General features: G+C 32.5%; 2 protein-coding genes across 4 annotated transcripts in view; both read right to left on the bottom strand.

The window, feature by feature from the left end:
* Positions 1-3,102: 3,102 nt before the first annotated feature.
* On the bottom strand, positions 3,103-4,083 carry LOC115887990 (39S ribosomal protein L40, mitochondrial). Its single transcript, XM_030907569.1, has 5 exons — positions 3,938-4,083; positions 3,796-3,882; positions 3,558-3,728; positions 3,309-3,504; positions 3,103-3,256 (listed from the first exon to the last, which is right to left on the bottom strand). The coding sequence occupies exons 1-5, from the start codon at positions 3,970-3,972 to the stop codon at positions 3,143-3,145; spliced, it is 603 nt and encodes a 200-aa protein (XP_030763429.1). The 5' UTR covers positions 3,973-4,083; the 3' UTR covers positions 3,103-3,142.
* Positions 4,084-4,343: 260 nt separating this feature from the next.
* Positions 4,344-18,824, bottom strand: part of LOC115887955 — a 107,061-nt gene continuing 92,580 nt past the window's right edge. For all 3 annotated transcript variants that reach the window (XM_030907521.1, XM_030907519.1, XM_030907520.1), the window contains 9 exons: positions 17,995-18,170; positions 16,307-16,523; positions 14,541-14,621; positions 10,727-11,000; positions 8,224-8,387; positions 5,843-6,065; positions 5,353-5,571; positions 4,915-5,082; positions 4,344-4,841 (listed from right to left, as the gene is read on the bottom strand). In XM_030907521.1, coding sequence (XP_030763381.1) covers positions 4,681-4,841; positions 4,915-5,082; positions 5,353-5,571; positions 5,843-6,065; positions 8,224-8,387; positions 10,727-11,000; positions 14,541-14,621; positions 16,307-16,523; positions 17,995-18,170 — 1,683 coding nt within the window. In that variant the 3' untranslated portion in view covers positions 4,344-4,680. The remainder of the gene's footprint in view (positions 4,842-4,914; positions 5,083-5,352; positions 5,572-5,842; positions 6,066-8,223; positions 8,388-10,726; positions 11,001-14,540; positions 14,622-16,306; positions 16,524-17,994; positions 18,171-18,824) is intronic.

Below are 18,824 nucleotides of genomic sequence, written 5' to 3'. Positions count from 1 at the left end.
TTTAAAAGAATTTTATGCAGTGTTGCCATTGTGTAATTTATATTGTAATACTTCTGATAAAGCCTACGTTCAAATTTGCTACATCGTTTAAACATATTAAAATAGATTAGAGCTCTTTTTCAAACGTTTAAGTATTTAACTTGCTATGTTAGTTGGAGTTAAATCTTACGAGCTGAATTAAAATCACTTCCTGACGTTTGATTCTAACTGAATCCTAAATTTTGATTGTAATTCGGCGACAATATAATAAGTATTGTTCTACTATTATGACACCACTTCCTGACGTTCGATTGTGTTCATACCGTATGATCGGGAAAAAACGGCGTTAGCGATGGCTATGAAATGAAAATCACTGTCATTTTATGTGTAAATTTATATGGGAAATATCATCGATCGTCTTTTCCCAGCCAACTGGACGCCGTTTTTTTTCGGTATCATTGACGGTATTTGATATATACTTGCGTATTTTTCATGACATTGCAATATTATGGTACCATGAAGCATATCAAGTGATACCGTAATATAGTACCATATTACGATACATAGCGTTCGATAGGGCTTAAACTTGGTATATTTATATTACGTATCTTCAGTGACATTGTAATATTATGGTACCATGAAGCATATCAAGAGGTACCATAATAGTACCATATACGATACCATTTCCTGGCGTACGATTGGACTTATACTTGGTATAGTAAGTATCTTCGGTGACATTTTAATATGATGGTACCATGATGCATATAAAGTGGTACCTTAATATAGTACCATATTACGATACCACTTCCTGACGTTCGATTGGGCTCATATTTGACTATACTTGCGTATTTTTGATGACATTACAATATTATGGTACCATGAAGCATATCAAAGGGTACCATAATGTAGTACCATTTTACGATACCATTTCCTGGCGTTCGATTGGGCCCAAATTTGATATACTTGTGTTTCATTATAATGATTTGTTTAGTTAATAATTTTAATTTATTTTACGAATTTTAATTTATTGTACGATGTCGTGACAGCAACTTTTATGCCGAACTAATATATTATTAATTGTACCTGTGTCACTTTTTAAAATCTACCTAGGTCTATATAAATAACATGGCAAACAGAAAAAATTTGTTATTATAGTATTTTTTTAGTCAATTAACATTTTTGGTACTGCATTTTAATAAATCATTTCCATTATTATTAAACGTATATTTCATTACTAACGTTTCAGCATTAATAAATATCACTATCAATCGCCCTGTATATTATTAATTTTAAAGGTAATTAAAGTTATTTTCTTAGTTAACATAATAAAAGTAATGTATATTAAAATGTATTTTGAGAGCATATGTTTTCTAATTAATTTTTTATTTTTATTAATTTATTCTAATTTTAAAAGCCAAACGAATAATTAATATAAGTGTATCTAACAAGAAACGAAGAATAGAAAGAAATTATTATACACCAGAAAAAGAATGGGCTGCCAATTAAAGTCTGTTTGAATCTGGCAACTGTGCATATTTTGCCGAGCTTCAAGGCCGTCGACGTGCTGTTGATCTACGACGATCCAAAACCGAAAGTTGAAAATTTCCAATTATATTCTGATTATGATATTGTCGCGCCATCTAGTATTTTATTTGTGCAATTTTAGCTCTTTCATTTCGAGTATTTTTCTGTTGCGTAGCTAGATATTCTGTGCTAGTAGGCTTTGGACCCGTTATTGATGATATGCCCTTAATGGAACTCGAAAACATATTTTTCCAACAAGACGACGCACCGCCTCAGATCGCTGAAGTTATCAGCAAATTTTTGCAGCCAATTTCACGAATAATTGAATAGCTAACCAAGATCCCAGCCGTTGGCCGTCGAGGCCGCCTGACTTAGTGCCCATGGATCTAATCCTATAGATATATTTGCGGAAGAATAAAGGTTTCTTATTCTTCTGTATAATCTAGACAAGAATTAGAAATACTTAGCAGTTATGAGAGGGTATCTTTCACCCCCACTGAGTTAATGAATTCCGCGAGAAATGTTCAAAAACTGCCTCTTCTGTCCATAACAGAAGACGGTCGATATGTCAAACACCTGCAGCAAAATCTCATGTCTTGGTTTGCTATTTATTTTTATTGTTATTAGATATAGTTTAAATGTGTTGATGTTGGTTAAATATATTTTAAATAGTTATAAAATTCTGCATCTCTCATAGCAAATATTATTTTCGTTTTAATTGATGCTCACAGCTAGAATTTTTTTGCATTACAGCTGGTGCCATTCAAAGCCTACTTATTTAAAGCGGGCGAATTTTTATATACTCTATATCTCGAAGAGGAATCGAGCAAAATATCAAGTGTGTTATATTTTTGGAAAGGTAATTTTAAATTATTTGCAATAAATTAAAAATATACAGGGTGTCCCATATAAAAAATCAAATTCTCTGTTGATAATTCCTAAATTATTAATTTTAAGAAAATTATACTTAAACCATTAAATTCTACGTAAAAAGGTGCTTTGGAAATGTTTTCATAAAAATACAAAATTTTCCATAGCAAAAAAGTTACAGCGATTTGTTAAAAATGCATAATTTTGAAAAACACCCCGTAAGTCAGAAACAGTAACAGATATCGATATGCGGTTTTCACCATTATCTTAACTATCAAAACGGTGGAAACTGAGCCCCATAGAGTTTTTCATGTATTAATATATATTTATAATATTGAAAATATGTTACAAAAGTCCTTACAGTAACAGATATCGATATGCGGTTTTCACCATCATGTTTTTGATAAAAATTGAGCTCCAGACACCCATATTAGTTTTTGTCTATCTCCTATAGAAAAGGGCGTTTCCATTTAAAAGCGTCGAATTTGAGCCACCCTGTACTTTGGGACAAATCTGTGTGTACTACACATAGATTTGTCCTAGGCCTATTTGTTCCTGAAATACAGGGCGCATTTGAAAATGTTGCATATTTCAACCCCATTCATATCTTGGCTATCTTATAACTATCAAAACGGTGTAAACTGAGCCCCATAGAGTTTTTCATGTATTAATATACATAATATTGAAAATATGTTACAGAAGTCCTTTTTGCAAAATAAAACAATTTAAAAAATGATATTACCTATATTTCTAATTATTTCCCTGTACATTATTCCCATTTTTTGGAAATATCTACGTATTCACCGTCAGGCACATCATATTTCTCTATTGAAGGAGTTTCCACAGGCCCAACCGATTTGAATGGTATTAAATGGAAGTCAGGCTAAAATACAAACTTAGAGCCATTGAAACTTAAAAAAAGAGAATGTTCTTACTTGTATAGCTTCTTGATAAAGTTCCTCGGATTCTTTTCTTAATTGGTCAAGTGCTCTTTGTTGGGCAAACATTACTCGATCAATCATCTGAAGGTCGTCTAAAAGTTGGACTCTCTTATAGTTTGCCCATTTTTTTTCTAATAAGATTCGTTTTTCTAACGTTTCTTCTGATAGTACAACTTCCCGTTGTCTTTCTCTGCAATATAATCACTTTGAAAATTGTTTTTTTTTATATAAAAATATACTAACAATTTTTCATCTAGTATTGTAAGAGAGACCTCACACTCCTCTATCGGTTTAAACTGTTTAGCGTTCTTCTCCAATCTTCGAATTTGTTTCTCCAGTTTCCTTTTCTTCCTCTCTTCTCTTGCTCGAACAACGCCCGGATCAACACGTTTCCTTCTCTTTAATGGTTCAGCCCTTCAAATTTTTCGTGTGTTTAATATATATATTTGTAAAACATTAACAAGAGATACCGGATACTTACAACATACACGGAGTAGTTTTGAAGAATAGAGAATTTGCTGTGGAAATTCCTCTAAATTGAGTTTGAACTGTCGGTTGCAGGCATAATCTAAAAAAAGAGGGATTTAAAACAGTTCTAGGCGAAAACACGCTAATTTTTTTACCGATTAATTTTTAAAATGATAGGCGCTAGATTCATTTTAGCTTAAATATTAATAGTTCGGTATAAAATAAAATAAATTATATTTTTTAGGTTTAGGCAGGGTTTAGGAAAATTGACATTTAAATGAAAATTGACCACAGAAACTATGTTATAAAGGATGGCACAGAGTAAAAAGCTTAGTAATTTTACGGCCTAAGCTGCCAGGGCTATTCGGCAACGCGTTAGTTCCTACTCCAATGATGAATGATCGCTAGAGACTAGAAATATGATTTTGATCATATATAAACAGGTAAATTATTTCCAAATGCGACGTTTTTATTCAAATATCCATTTTCCGCTTTTTAACTTTGATTAAGAATAAAAACTTTTTAACCATTAAATACACAACAAAAGAAAAACTAGTAGAGAAAAAAGTTGATATTTTATTTTCTAATATTATGAGGCAGGTGTAGTATCTCGAAGAAAAACGAATTAAAACGCTCTTTCATTAAAAACTAAAGAAATAAAGATTGCTAAACTTACAAAAATAAAAAGATGAACATGAGCAATTTATAAACCTAAATTATACCTTTCTAGCCTAATAAATCTTTTTAACTAAAAGAACTTAGTCAAATTTAACAATAAAAAAATCAAATCTCTATTAATAACAAAGAGAAGTAACAGTTACAACCAATGGCAACAAAAATATAAAAATAATTTGCTTATAAAATATTTTAAGCTTAAAACGTTGAATTAAGGTAACATTCAAATCAAATTCTCCTGCTTAAGAATTTCATACACCGAGGGTATCTCTATGCCATATTGGAAATCCTCATTAATATCGTTTTTTATGTTGACCTCTAGTACACCAGCGTCTTCTACTAATTCCTTGAGTCGATTGTGAACTTTCTCATTGTGTGGGATTCCTGCAAAATACATTTTATTTAGACTGTTTACATGTACAGGGTGAAAAAAAAATATAATTGCAGTGTAACTTACCTATAAAGTATGTCATAATACCTAAAATAGGCACTGAGGCATATTTTTGTGGAAATCTACATACGGAATCTTTATGGACTGTCTCGATGTTGCCATAATCGACGAACAGAACTTGGTAAGTGTCTTCAATGGCGCCCTGTGTCAAATTTGCCGCCCTGTACCAAGTGTCTAAAATAAAAACAAATTCAAGAGATATGGCAATGATGTGCTTATTCATTAACATAAAAAGTAATAATACCTTGATATATACGAGCATAAACTTGTTTTATGAAAAAATAGTGTATGATATGTGTGCCTCGAAGCTGGATGGGACACGCCTTCGGCGTCGTGTCCCAAGCTTCCCTTCTCACAAAATAAAATACCACTTTTAGCACTTATATCATAAATAACTATTTTACGTTGTGTTTTTATCGCCCATCCTTGGTATTATAAACTTACTGTTATGTTTAGCCAAGCACATTTCGCTTGGAATGAAGGAGGGAGCATATGGTTCGAGGTCCTCTAGGTCTTTTATCTCGATTTTTTCTAGCCACTCCATGTTTTCTTCACTGATACTTATAAGAGTGACGCCACTGCCTGTACAACTATAACAAAAGTACATGTCCAATCCCAAGGTGACCTTGGTGTACTGCATGTCGTCCATAGAGACAGGTTTATCTGAAAAAGTAAGGTTATAACTTATATCCTACTGAAACATGTGTGCATAAAATGGTGTATGAAATGTACCGGGAAAACAATAAACACATTTTATAATAACCAATTCGCGCTGATCGGTAGTTAAGTGCGCGCTGAGCGAAAATTAACGCCATATACGCTGAGCGTCTAAAAGCGCTTAGCGTTTTCAAAGTTACAGAATATGGTCCCAGATCTCTCTAGGCGTTAATAAAAATTATGACTATTATGGTCACTTTAAATGTACTATACTTACAATCCTCAGATTTTTTCGTCGTTTCGACTTTTTCAGCAACGAAATGGACTTCTTTTTTAGGCGGATCTTCAATTGTGGGTTGTGGTTTCGGTTTGGGTACTTCGACAAAAGTCAGTAATTCTTCGCCTTTTTTCAAACCTTCCACTTCTTCGATTTTTTTCGATAAAAGATTGATTTCTTCGCCTTCCGTGTATTGAAGATCAAATTTGCCACCACTCAATACCTGAAAACGTACATTTTGAACTTATGCATAGATCTTTGAATAAGAAGACTAAGGAAGGAGCATAATGCTATCCATGTATTCATGCATGGTGGGCGGAAAAAGGACTCTAGGGTGGGGATCCTTGGCAGTTCTGTTTGACGATCCATTTGACACATTTGAATTTGATTTGAAATTTTGTAGATTTGTCAGTCTTTACGGAGCTTATTTTGTATTATTTATTCTCCTACTGATAGTTGTATAAAGTTAGTAAATCTAGATGGAAATTGTGGCAGAACTTAAATTAACAGTGACACTATCGCGATTTATCGAAAAGGACTCTAAAATAGTTGGTTGTGTAGCGTGCGGTAGATCTCGGCAAAAATCGAGTGAAATAATGGAACAACTTTTCGCTAGCAAGTGGCTATATAATATACATACGTGTAGTAATCCGATCATTTATGAAATTCACTTAAATTAACTAATTATATATTTTTTCTTGCATTTTTGCCTTTATTTACTACTTGTCAAAGAATTTAGATACGCCAAGTTGACTTACCTGCTTCAGTAGTGTATCGGATGTTTATGGTTATAAATAATTATTACAACTTATCTATTTTTATTAGAATTTTATATTTTTATACCAATTTTAATAACTACCAACATTTATTCACAACGTAAAATAAAAAAAAAATTATTGAGTCTACCCCACGTCTACCCTACATCATAGTTTTACATTTTTTAAATAAAATTAGAACGGCACTGATAAACCGGAATTTAAGTCGGCCATATTTGAGGCCCATCGCGGTAGACCTAAGATTTTTGATATACTCCTTCCTTAGTCTTCTTATTCAAAGGCATAGATAAAAGAAATAAATTTAGATTAAAATGCTCGACTTCCCGCCAAAACTTACTAAAATTGTTTTGAATCGCGTACCTTGTAGGGCGCTGCTATAGCGGTTGCTAAGATCAATCAAGCAAACAAAGAAAGAAAGCATTTTCTTTTGACAAAGTCAGTATCCGAGACTAATGTCATTTACTAGAGATAGATGGGAGACTGATATAAAACAAATAATAATAATAATTGATAACTATTGGAAACTATTGGTATCGTCTTCTAGCAAGCCAATAGAATGTGGAGTACTACTAGGCCCTATTTTGTTTCTTCTTTTTATTAACGACATTACTAACATTAACATCAGTGGTAAAATCTTTTTGCGGACGACACTAGCTTCACTTGGAGCAACAAGGACGTCACGGCACTTCATAGGATAATATCAAATGACTTAATCACCAATAAATCTTGGTGCGATTCGATCCTCCTGAGTCATTTCTAAAACTAAAGCTTTGTCATATAAAAACTCGCTGCAGCCTTTTGTACTTAACAACACCACCACTGATGTCGTAAAATCTGTAAAATTCTTAGGGCATTCTCTGAAATGGGACATGCATATTGACGCTTTGTCGAAAAAATTGAGCTCTGCCTGTTTTGCATTAAGATCTGTTTCTAAGAAGCTTAAGTTGTCAGTGGCTAGAACTGTCAGATATGCTCTTCCATTCTGGGGTACGTGTTGTGCGACTCAATTTGACCGCATTTTCAAGCTCCAGAAGAGAGTTGTTCGATATTCACTGGGACTAAACAGCAGAACTCTTTGCCAGGACTTTTTTAAAAAATTAGAAATATTAACTCTTCCTTCCTTATTTATATTTGAATCCGTTTGCCTAATACATAAGCATGTATCAGCTTCTCAAGGAAGGCCATCCACTCAGGAACGCCGGAGCAAGATCTTTATCTACCTACCCCACGCTCAGAGTTAGTTAAAGTTAAAAGTTCAATATTATACAACTCGAAAAAAATGCACAATCACCTGCCATTTGAAATCAAATCCATAACATCATTTTCTTCATTTCGCAAAGCATTGAAATCTTATTTACTAGACAAGGCTTTCTACGCCGTAAATGACTTACATTTTGATAATTGAATTTGATCTTGTAAACACTGTTCTAATATGTGCTATTACTATATTTACTATGAACTTACTAAACATTTTAATAATAAAAAAGGGTTTCGTTTTGTAAAGAAGACCCGGGGACATACCGTATATTAATTAAAAAGTAAGAACTTCACTCTATAAAAAAAACAGAAATTGACAAACCTTAAATAATGCTGATATTTACTTACCACTTTCAATTTCTTCTTACTCAAAATCATATTAACCAACAGGGTTGCGCTTTTTTCCGTGATTTTACTCAGAATTGGAAATGAAGGCGAGTCCACTTTAGCTCTTAATTCTGAGGCTAAAGTCGCGTCTACGTTCCTTAGAGTTTTCAACAACGCTGGCTCACCTTGAAGTAAAATAAAAATTAGTATTTCTTTAAAATTAGCGTATAGAAGGAGTTTAATAGAAACCAGAAACCGCCATTTCCATCAACAAGTGCCACTTTGTTTCTATAAATGAAACTCTATAAAAAACAATACTGAAAGAACAATAAAGCAGAGTGAAATAAAAAAAAAACATAGAATGTAAAAAAAGTCTCGCAACACAATTCCTCCGCTACCAAGTCAGTTTATTTTATTTGGTCTCTCTTTAAGCACCTATTCAACAATTTTGATATAAATTGTTAGTATCAATATTAGCCTTGTTTATATATTCTTAAAGTTGCTCAACCGACTAGACAAAATGTGCTGCCAGCTGGAGGACAAATCGTGAACCTTTCGGGGCGGAGTCAAAAATATCGATTATTTTCGTTATTTTCCTCAGAGTAATGTAATAATATAGCCCGGGTTTCTGCGAACTTTAATAGTGATCAGCTGATAAGAAATTTAAACGAAACTTTTATTTTATTGTAAATTGTGGATTATTTTTGCCTGTTATTTTAAGAATTCTAAACCGTATTAACAAAGCAATTATTATTTCAATATGTTGGTACACTATTTTAACTAGATTTAATGCAGGTTTATAAAAGAATCATTTCATGCTTAGATTATTTTATTCTAAATTGAGTGCTTTACGAATTTTACGATATTTTTCTTTTGAAAACATAAAACTTTCTACATTTTTGATGCCAACTAATTGGCATGGTATTATTGGTATGGAACTTAGCCAAGAAAGAAAAGAATTGTCTATAACTTGTAATTTTTCGAAAAAAAAAAAACATATTATACCTATATCTCTGAAAAGCTTAAAAATTGTGCTTTTTATGAAGTCATGGCCAACTATGGTTTTCATTTAAAAAAAAACATATGTTTGTGTCATATGTCAAAAATGACAGGCTTTAGAAAAAAAAACAGCAAACACAAACTCACTAGGTATGTGATTATCTACAAATTTTATCTGAAAACTTTTTGTCTAAAATACCGTATGATCGAATAAAAACGGCGTCAGCGATGGCTATGAAATGACGATCGATGATATTTCCCATATAATTTTACATATAAAATGACAGCGATCTTCATTTCATAGCCATCGTTGAAGCCGTTTTTATTCGATCATACCATAATATAGTAGATTATAATGGAATTAGAGACAAGTTTTAAAATAGCCAAAATTTGTTTTTTTTTCGAAATATCTAGTAAGCCCTATTTATGACACCACAAAACTGCAATTCTTTCCCCATTTATCCGACTCTCTATCTCCAGTACTTTTCGAGATACCCATAGAGAACATCGTAGGAAACTCACCCTATATAGTATTTAGAAACTAACTATTATTATTATTTGACTAGATTAATTTGATTAATAAGACTCGATTAATTTAATTTAAAATAAATCTTATCAGATTTTTTTTTCGTATATTCTACTACCAGAAAACCAAAATTATATGATAACGCACTTTTCAACGAAGTTGAAGGAAGATACATATAGTGTATCTATCACAATACTTAATAGAATTACTACAATTAGAAGAAAAACAAAAATAAAAAATACCCAAGTACCTTCACCTACTACTCATCTACAAAATAAACGAATATAATCTCTTATAAAAACACTACACAACTACTTCTTGTACTAATTAAAAAAAAATAACCAAATTATCCCTTCACCTACTACTTAACTACAAAATAAACTATAAAAACACTACTAAACTATTTCTGGTATTCTACACTAAACATTATAATTAAACTTAATAAAATTAATCTAATTTTAGACTACAACTACTACAACTACAAAAAAATAAGAACATTTTTTAAAACTAGAAGAAACAGAACTTCGATACGTGCGACCAGTATAATAGATCAAGCGGACAAAGAATATAAAATACTTTAAAAATATGCATTCAGAAAGAAAAAATATCTCGAAAATTATCTAAACAAACATTTTTTTTTCTTATCAGTGAAAAACATCGGCCTCGTCGGCCTTGCGGAATTTGTCGGGTATTTACAATAGTCGAATTGTATAATTACCAGCTTTTATAGCATATATAATAGACAAAAAGTATCTAGTCGATTAGTAACCAATTGGCACAGTCCGAAAATTATCGATTTTTATTTTCTCTGTTTTTATTGGTCGCTTCAAAATTCAGAGCAACAAAAAATATTTTTCTGTAGTAAAAGACTGTGAAATACGCCCCGCCATCTGGTGCTTTGCATCCATAAACGGCTAGGTTGAGCTACTTTAAAAATTCATATACAAGGATATTAGTCATCTTTATTTCTATAATAATCATACCGAGCCAAAAGCTTACTTCCAGAATAATCCAGATACTCCACGTCGGCAACGTTGCCTTTAATATTCTTGATCACAGCCCTGTGCATGCCTTCCAGCCCATCCTTGGCGCACAGAACGATTTGACCAACTTGTGGATTGCTTATGGGATTCTTTTCGAACGTCGTCAAGTAGTTGTTGATTTTCTTGCAAATGTCAGCTGTCGTTTTGTTGCGCAGCGTCAGATGCGTGTCATTGAAACCGATGATCATCACGGATTCGTCGTTTTTCAGTTGAGCATCGCTGGGCGGTATCTACAAAATAGAATATAATAAATACAGTATGATCGAAAAAAAAAACGACGACAAAGACGGCAGGGGAATGACAATCGATGGTAATTTTGGCGAGGTCAAGAAATTACTTATTATTTATTATTATTGCACAAAATTTTAAAGAAAGAAATGCTGTTTCAATATAATACAGGGTGGCCACCTCATTCACCTCTGTTGATGAAAACGAAAAGATATAGGAACAAAATATTTTATGGGTATATGTGGGGAGGGAATGTGCACAATTTAAAATTATTTTGAAATATACAGGGCGTTTTAGAACTAAGATCCATACCAATGTTATATTTTTTCTTATGGAACACCCGGTATTTTATTTCATTTTTGGATTCTTGTGCCCAAAAAAAGGCATTTATTATAAGGGTTAAATATGTTTAAAATCTTTGGTTTTTGAGATATTTAAAGATACTTAAATTTCAAATTCAAATTCAAATTCTAATTTCTTTATTAGACCCCATCAAGTTTTACAGAATAATAGTATTAATAAATGTGTGTCTAAAGGGATCGCACCGCGATTAAAAAACCGATACAATGGCACAAAGTGCCAGAGTGGTGCGACCCCAAATACAAAATAGCAATAAATTAAATTATAAAAATAAACAGAATTAAAAAAATTAAAATTATATAAAAAAAGTGAAAATATAATTTTATCAGGGATGAGCGGAGATAAGCAGAGAGGCATAATGAAACAGTGTAAAAACCGGAACAGCAACCAATGACGGGCATATCGGAAGAACAAGAACCTCACAAATCAGTCGACGAAATTATAATTTTTACGAATTTAGTAAATGATTTTTAATTTGTTTTTTATAATCTGTAAAGGATTGAAATTTAAAGTTATTAGAAATATTATTCCACAAATGTGGCGCTTTGAAACTGAAAGATTTTTGGAAGTTAGCTGTTCGGTGTTGAGGAATTTTAAAATAATGCACTTGCCTAGTCGAATGATCGTGGTCAATGTAATGAAACAATGAGAACAAATAGGGAGGCTGCTCTGTAGTTAAAATTCGATAAATGAATGTCATTATATGAAATTGTCGTCTGTTAGTCATGGATAAAATAGATAAATTTTTAAGATGTGGTATTATATGATCTCTAAAAGGAATGTTAAAAGAAAACCGTAGACACGAGTTTTGAAGTATTTGGATTTTTCTAGAGAATCTAGCGTTTATGGATGTACCATAAACAACATCGCTGTAATCAAATAAAGATAAAATGTGTCACATAATTGATACTTAGTTTTTGATGGTATATATTTCTTAAGAGACGAAAAATTCTTCAAACGTATATAAGCAGCCTTTAATTTAGTAGTTATATGTGCCTGAAAAGAAAGCTTCGCATCAAAATAGACTCCAAGATTTTTAGTCTCTGTAACAATGGGTATCGCAACATTATCTATATGGATATTCATGTTACCAGCCGTATTTGTAATTTTGTTTATATCACTGCCAAATACTATAACACAAGATTTACCGGCATTTAATTTCAAATTATGATCTAGAGCATATTTATTAATTTTATTAAGATCGTTGTTAAAATTTAACTGAAATTGTGCCAAATTATTAGTATCTATTCTGCAATAAATTTGAGAATCATCCGCATATTGCTGCAATTTGCTGCAATTTAGATGCTAAAATAGAGCAATTTGCAAATTTGCATGCTACAATAGAATAGATTATTAACACCCTGTACATTACTTTTTAGAATTAATTCTTGTGCTGAGTTTAAAGGTAAAGAAATAAACTTTACTGAAAAAAAGCATTGCTTCCTTAAATTTATACAGGGGTATCAAAAATTGCTGATCTATTTTAAGGATTTATTTTATATAAAAACCTCGTTATTTCAAATGTAACACCCTGTATTTTTTTAAATATACCGAAGCAGATTCAAATGCTCTTTCAAACTATATTAGGGTGTCCTATACCTATCTAGCTCATATTTTGCATAAAAAGTGATTTTTAAATAAAATTGCAATCAAGATGGCTGCTGTCGCCATGGCAATTTTCTAGTGACAGTTAGTAACTATTTTCAAAGTCGACATTAGTTTATGGACATTATTATTTATAATTTATAACAGTTTACTTAGATTTACCTACAATAGTTTAATAAGTAAGTATTCATTATTTTATCAAGAAAAATAAAGCAATATCTGCAGGAAGAACGAATGGATATGTTTGTAGTGATTTTATTTTGGGAGGAAAATTGCTTCTTGGCCTCAACAGCTTATGATCAAATGTATCCAAAAATAGGAATCTTCCTGATAAGCGTTCCTTTGAAAAACTACTTGCCCTATTTCGCAGATGTGGTTTATAAAAAAAAACCTGTTAGAGACAGAAACCTGTCGTTGGAAGTGAAGAAAATGAATTTCCCGTAATTGTCTCTTTCATAGAAAATCCATATATCTACAAGTCATCGTAAAATAAATCAAAGAACTACTTCTTCGTTTTTCTTGATAGAATAATAAATACATATTTAATAAATATTATTTATTAAACTATTGTAGGGTAAATTAAATAAAAGTAAACTGGTATAAATTTAAATAAGTCCATAAACTAATTTCGATTTTCAAAATAGGTACTAACTGTCAATAAAAAACCTGCCATGACGACACTAGCCCTCTTGGTTGCCATTTTATTGAAAAATTGCTCTTTATTCAAAATCTGAGCTAGATGGGTATAGAAAACCGTAACATAGTTTGAAAGAGCATTTGAGTCAGCTTCGATTTATTATAAAAAATACAGGGTGTTGTATTTGAAATAACGAAGTTTTTATGTAAAATAAATCCTTAAATTAAATCAGCAATTTTTGATACCCCTGTATAAATTTAAGAAAGTAGTCAACATTTTCCAGTAAAGTTTATTTCTTTACCTTTAAACTCAGCACAAAAATTAATTATGAAAAGTAATGTACAGGGTGTTAATAATCTATTCTATAGTAGCATGCCAATTTAAATATCTTTCATTATCTCAAAAACCAAAGATTTTAAAGATATTAAACCCTTATAATAAATGCCTTTTTTGGGCCCACAAATCCAAAAATTTAATAAAATACCGGGTGTTCCATAAGAAAAAATATAACTTTGGTATGGATCTTAGTTCTGAAACATCCTGTATGTTTCAAAATAATTTTAAATTGTGCACATTGCTTCCCCACATAAACCCATAAAATATTTTGTTTCTACATCTTTCCGTTTTCGTATAATCAACCGAGGCGAATGAGGTGCACCACCCTGCATATTGAAAAATAAAAATTTTCGTTAGACAAAATATTCTATTAATTTCTATCTTTTAAGTTTTATTTGGCATTATATTTCTAAAAATACTATTTATTTAAATATTTTCTATGTAGAAAGTGCCTAAAAAAAGAAAATACACCTAGAAATATCACCAACTTGCACAAAATTATATTCTAAAAAACTTCTAATGAGCCAGTTGTATGAACAACACTGTACAATTAGTATTGTAAAAACAATTATTGTTTAAAGAAAAAAAATACAGAGAGACTTACTTTGGTAAAACAATCTTCCTTGGTAGGTTCTTCTTCTCTCTCATTTCCATTAATCTGTACTAAATATGTATCAGTAGAATACTGAAATAAATAATAACATTTGTAATGATATACAAGGTATCTCCAAAATAAATGAGTTTGTTATACCGTGCTGGCAACGGTTACTTTTGGGTCGGCATTTACATGTGTGGAAGTAAATCGCATAGGGATCTTAATAAGTCGGAGTGAGAGAAATGCGACCGACCGAAGCGACGCGCGACGGTGTGCTGTTGCGGTGTTGCCGATTCGCCTTGCCCTATCGAATAAAGTAAAATCACGATCGCAAACCGCTTATTTTTAAAAGACTTTTTTTCAAGAGATAACTAGATAAAATCATTAGACACGTTTCTGAGCATCTGAAATGGAATTATAAGGATATTGTTAAGGTGTCATTTTTTTTATAACGAGAAAACGTAAGTAATCGCGATAATTTTAAAACTCAACTTTTTAACATATAACAGGCCATAACTCAAGAACCACTTTAGATATTGAAACTTTTTTTTATTTTGAAGATCGGATAGTTTACAATATGTTTACATAAGAAAAATTCGATAAGGTTGTTTTTTCTATTCAAAAATTGTAAACAATCCATCCGTTTACTTTTAGAGTATAGCGATTTTCAGCAATCGTGTAATTTTTTTATTGTTAAAGATTTTCACATACTGTCTACAAAGAAAATACAGCAGAAATATTAAAAAAGTTCTTGAAAAAACTACAATCTATTATTTCTAATAGATTTCGAGATATCGATTTTTGAATTCAGAGTTCTAATAGCGTGACCACTATCGAACACCCACTCAATTCCACTTATTTTTACCAAAAATGCAAGTGTTTCTAGCTTGCACTTAAAAAAATTCAAGCTATAGGGAAAATTACAACGATTCGTTAATAAATGAACAAATTAAGTATCACGAGACGTAATTAAATCGTGAAGCTGAACGCATGACGTACACCTTTCCCTAGAACTTTAAGTACTGACAGAGGTATTGATTGGGTCGACCGGGCAACTGCAACAAATCTGCTATATCCCCTTCCACGTCCCTTAGGGATGTGCACAGTTTCTCGGTTTATTTCATATGTTTGGCAACGTGTTTACTGTCCTCTCTTTGTTCAGTACATTATAAACGCATTGTACTCTTCTTACATACGGAAATCTCGACCCAAGACTAACCTTTGCCAGCCCTTAGTATGGGTATTCACATTTCAAAAAAAAAGTTAATAAATAATCTATAGTATGTCCAGCGAAAGAGCGAAATAAGGCCATAGCAGAGTAAGTGGATCGACGAGTAGCGACAGAAACCGTCGGCTCTTTTGATGTGGTGGGACCAAATTTTCTTTCTCTCTTTTTTGACGTGTTTGACAGATAGACTACCTATTTAACTGCTCAACTTATGAAGTGGTCCTATAAACATGGTATACACTGCTCATAATTTGAAGTGGAATCAATTATAAAGTTTTATACATATTTTTTATTTTGTTTAATCCTTATTTCTAAATTTGAATGTATAAAATATCTTACAGCTAATAAATAATTAAAAAAAAGATTCGTTGCCTGATGCATACTTGAAAAAGACCGACTTTTGTGGATTTTGTATAGCTTCATCTCAAAAATTTGTAGGCTGTACAAGACAAATATACTCAAGATGGATAATTTAAATAAATAAAGCGACCGTTCCGGCTGGTGATTGAACCCACTGCTGGCGCCGAAAAATATAGTGCAAACATACGTTTTTTTTGACAACTATTTCTAGTTCCTCGTCGACTTCTACAGATGTTCGGGTGTTAGAATCCAATGACAGAGTCATCCGAACTGATTGTGCTGGCCATTTACTGCTGTCGGAAGAAAGTTCTCTTACGGGCGTCGAGGACAGGATCCTTTTGCCAAAATCAATTAATTCTATGCTTGTTTGATTGGCGCCAACGCTGCAAATACGCCCTCTGTACCTGAAATAGATGTGTCATTTTTTAATTTAATGGTAAAGGGGGCCCACAAATGCGTTCCGATAAATAGAAAGAAATAAATATACAGGGTGTCTCAGAAATAAGCATGTAATTTCGTTTATAGGTACTTTTCCAAATTTCTATACCGTTTTAGAGAACAAAAACTTGAAAATATGGTGGAATTTTTTCCTAAAAGTCGTAAAAATCAAAGGGCGTTTCTATGGTAATATCACAGATTAGGTATCCTATAAGTATACAGATAAAAATTTTGTCCCTAATTCGTGGTACGAAAATTGTTTTTTATGACAATGTGCAAACGAGTCAAATTTCCTGTGCGCAAAAATAAACTCGCGTAAAATAACAATAAACAACGTAATAGAGAGATATCGCTAAACCGAATAGCGTGCATGGACGTTAATAAGGCCAGTTGTTATTTCCTTTACGTGAGGTGGTATAAACTCTCTTCATTTATAGTTATCGGATCGGAAAGAATTCTGATCGCGTCGCGTCCGTTATTTAAACTTAACCTAACTTTGAATTTAAAACTTTGAAATTGTTTTGTTTACTAGGTATTTTAAAACTAAAGGGCTAAAGTGCTTATTTCCAGTGCTTTATTGTTCAACGTGTGCCAATGGGTTTAGGGCAACAAGCAACAAATTCTTTTAGAAGGGCTAATAAGTCGTCATCTGCTGTAAACCTAAGACTCTTTATAGGTTCTTTAGTATTGGAAGAGGTGGAATTCATATTTTGGGCCATATTTATTTAATTAAAACTAATCCCAGCTACTTAAATATCAAATTACCTAATAAAACTAAAGCAATAATTCAAAACAATTGCTCTTCAATATTAATCGGTACTGAGTAAACCATAGCTTTGTTATTTCGTTTTTTAAAGCAATAAAATGTTTAAAAAATAATGAAATGTTGATTTTTCAATTAATTATTTGGCGCCATAACCTTCATAAGATTATGTTGATTAACCAGTTAGCAACCTATCAGAGCAAACTCTTTGCATTCAATTTTCTCGAAAACCATCACTCTGGGCGATGTGCAACAAGAGTACCTTTTTTGGGGAAAAAAGTATGTAGTTTTCAAAAAATTAGCCCACGTTGTAAAAAAAAATAACCTCAAAAAAGTTATTCGCGAACCCTGCCCTTGCAAAATCTACCCTTTCCGCTTTTCCAAATAATTTTTCAGTATCATCACTTGATTTAGGGTCAAAATTTATGGCAGAGGATTTTTTTTCAAAATTTTATCTCGTTTTTTAAGCCTACAATTTCAAAACAACCGTATTTTAAATTCACCCTTTCAGTGCCCCTAGCTTCCTTAATATGCATTTTCCGCCCTATACTTATAGGAACTTTTTTTACTATTTTTAGGAGTACTATCGCCGCCCGATTTTTTTTAAACCATTTCAATGACATCCTGTATGACTTTTTGAACGATCGCTGAATAAAGAATAACTCCCTACTCACCACGAGGTGTTATCATACGCTACACAAAACATGGACTCAGAAGGATTCTTGATTTCCTTATTTTTGCTATCGCGTGCGTTCACTTGATCGACAATTTGTTTAATCAGAGATTGATTATCGACCAGTTGGGCATAAAATACCGATCCTTTGTCTGGTCTGACATTTGTCACTATAACCTATAAATAAAAAAAATTGATATAATTATAAAGTTTCGTAAATCGATATACAGAATACAGACGCTCAGTTTTGTCGCTCAGACCGCCTGCGCCTGTGTAAACTTGGACTGTGCAGCTATAGCGGTACGTATGTGTGAAGTTCCGGCCGCCTGTGCAGGCCGTTGGTATGATTTGAGCAAAATCAGACCCTGCTTGAATTTGGCCTGCGCAAACTTCAAGCTTGAAGCTATGTATGCTCGTTCGTTTTTTATCTATCATCTATCTCCTACGAGAGTATACACTCCACAACGGTTGGGGTTTAGCCCTTCGTGCCCTTTACTGTCGAGGAGCTTATCTCCGGTTGAAGTACCCGTGAGGTGGAGGCTGGAGGATCTGTCCCCATTTTCTCCACCTCTTAACTTGGTTTTCCTTAGAAATGATATATATCCCTCTTTCTCTATAGGAACCTTAGATTTGAGGTCAATTACACCACAAGAGTTAAAGGTAGGCTGTAACGAGAATACAATAGGTACCCCCTGGTGCCCTAAAGTTGAGACCAATAGAGGCTAGTCTTCTATCCAGCCATGCATCCCTTTGACCTGGTCCCGCCATCGTATGATTTAGGTTTTTCGTGAGGTTGTCTTCTCTTGGATCGGGCGGTGCCTGGTATGACGG

The sequence above is a fragment of the Sitophilus oryzae genome, unplaced genomic scaffold (genome assembly GCF_002938485.1).
Source record: "Sitophilus oryzae breed Bouriz unplaced genomic scaffold, Soryzae_2.0 scaffold_682_pilon_pilon, whole genome shotgun sequence".
NCBI classification, from domain to species: Eukaryota; Metazoa; Arthropoda; class Insecta; order Coleoptera; family Curculionidae; genus Sitophilus; species Sitophilus oryzae.
The sequence above is the reverse complement of the archived record's forward strand: the minus strand, read 5'-3'. Positions and strand labels throughout refer to the sequence as shown.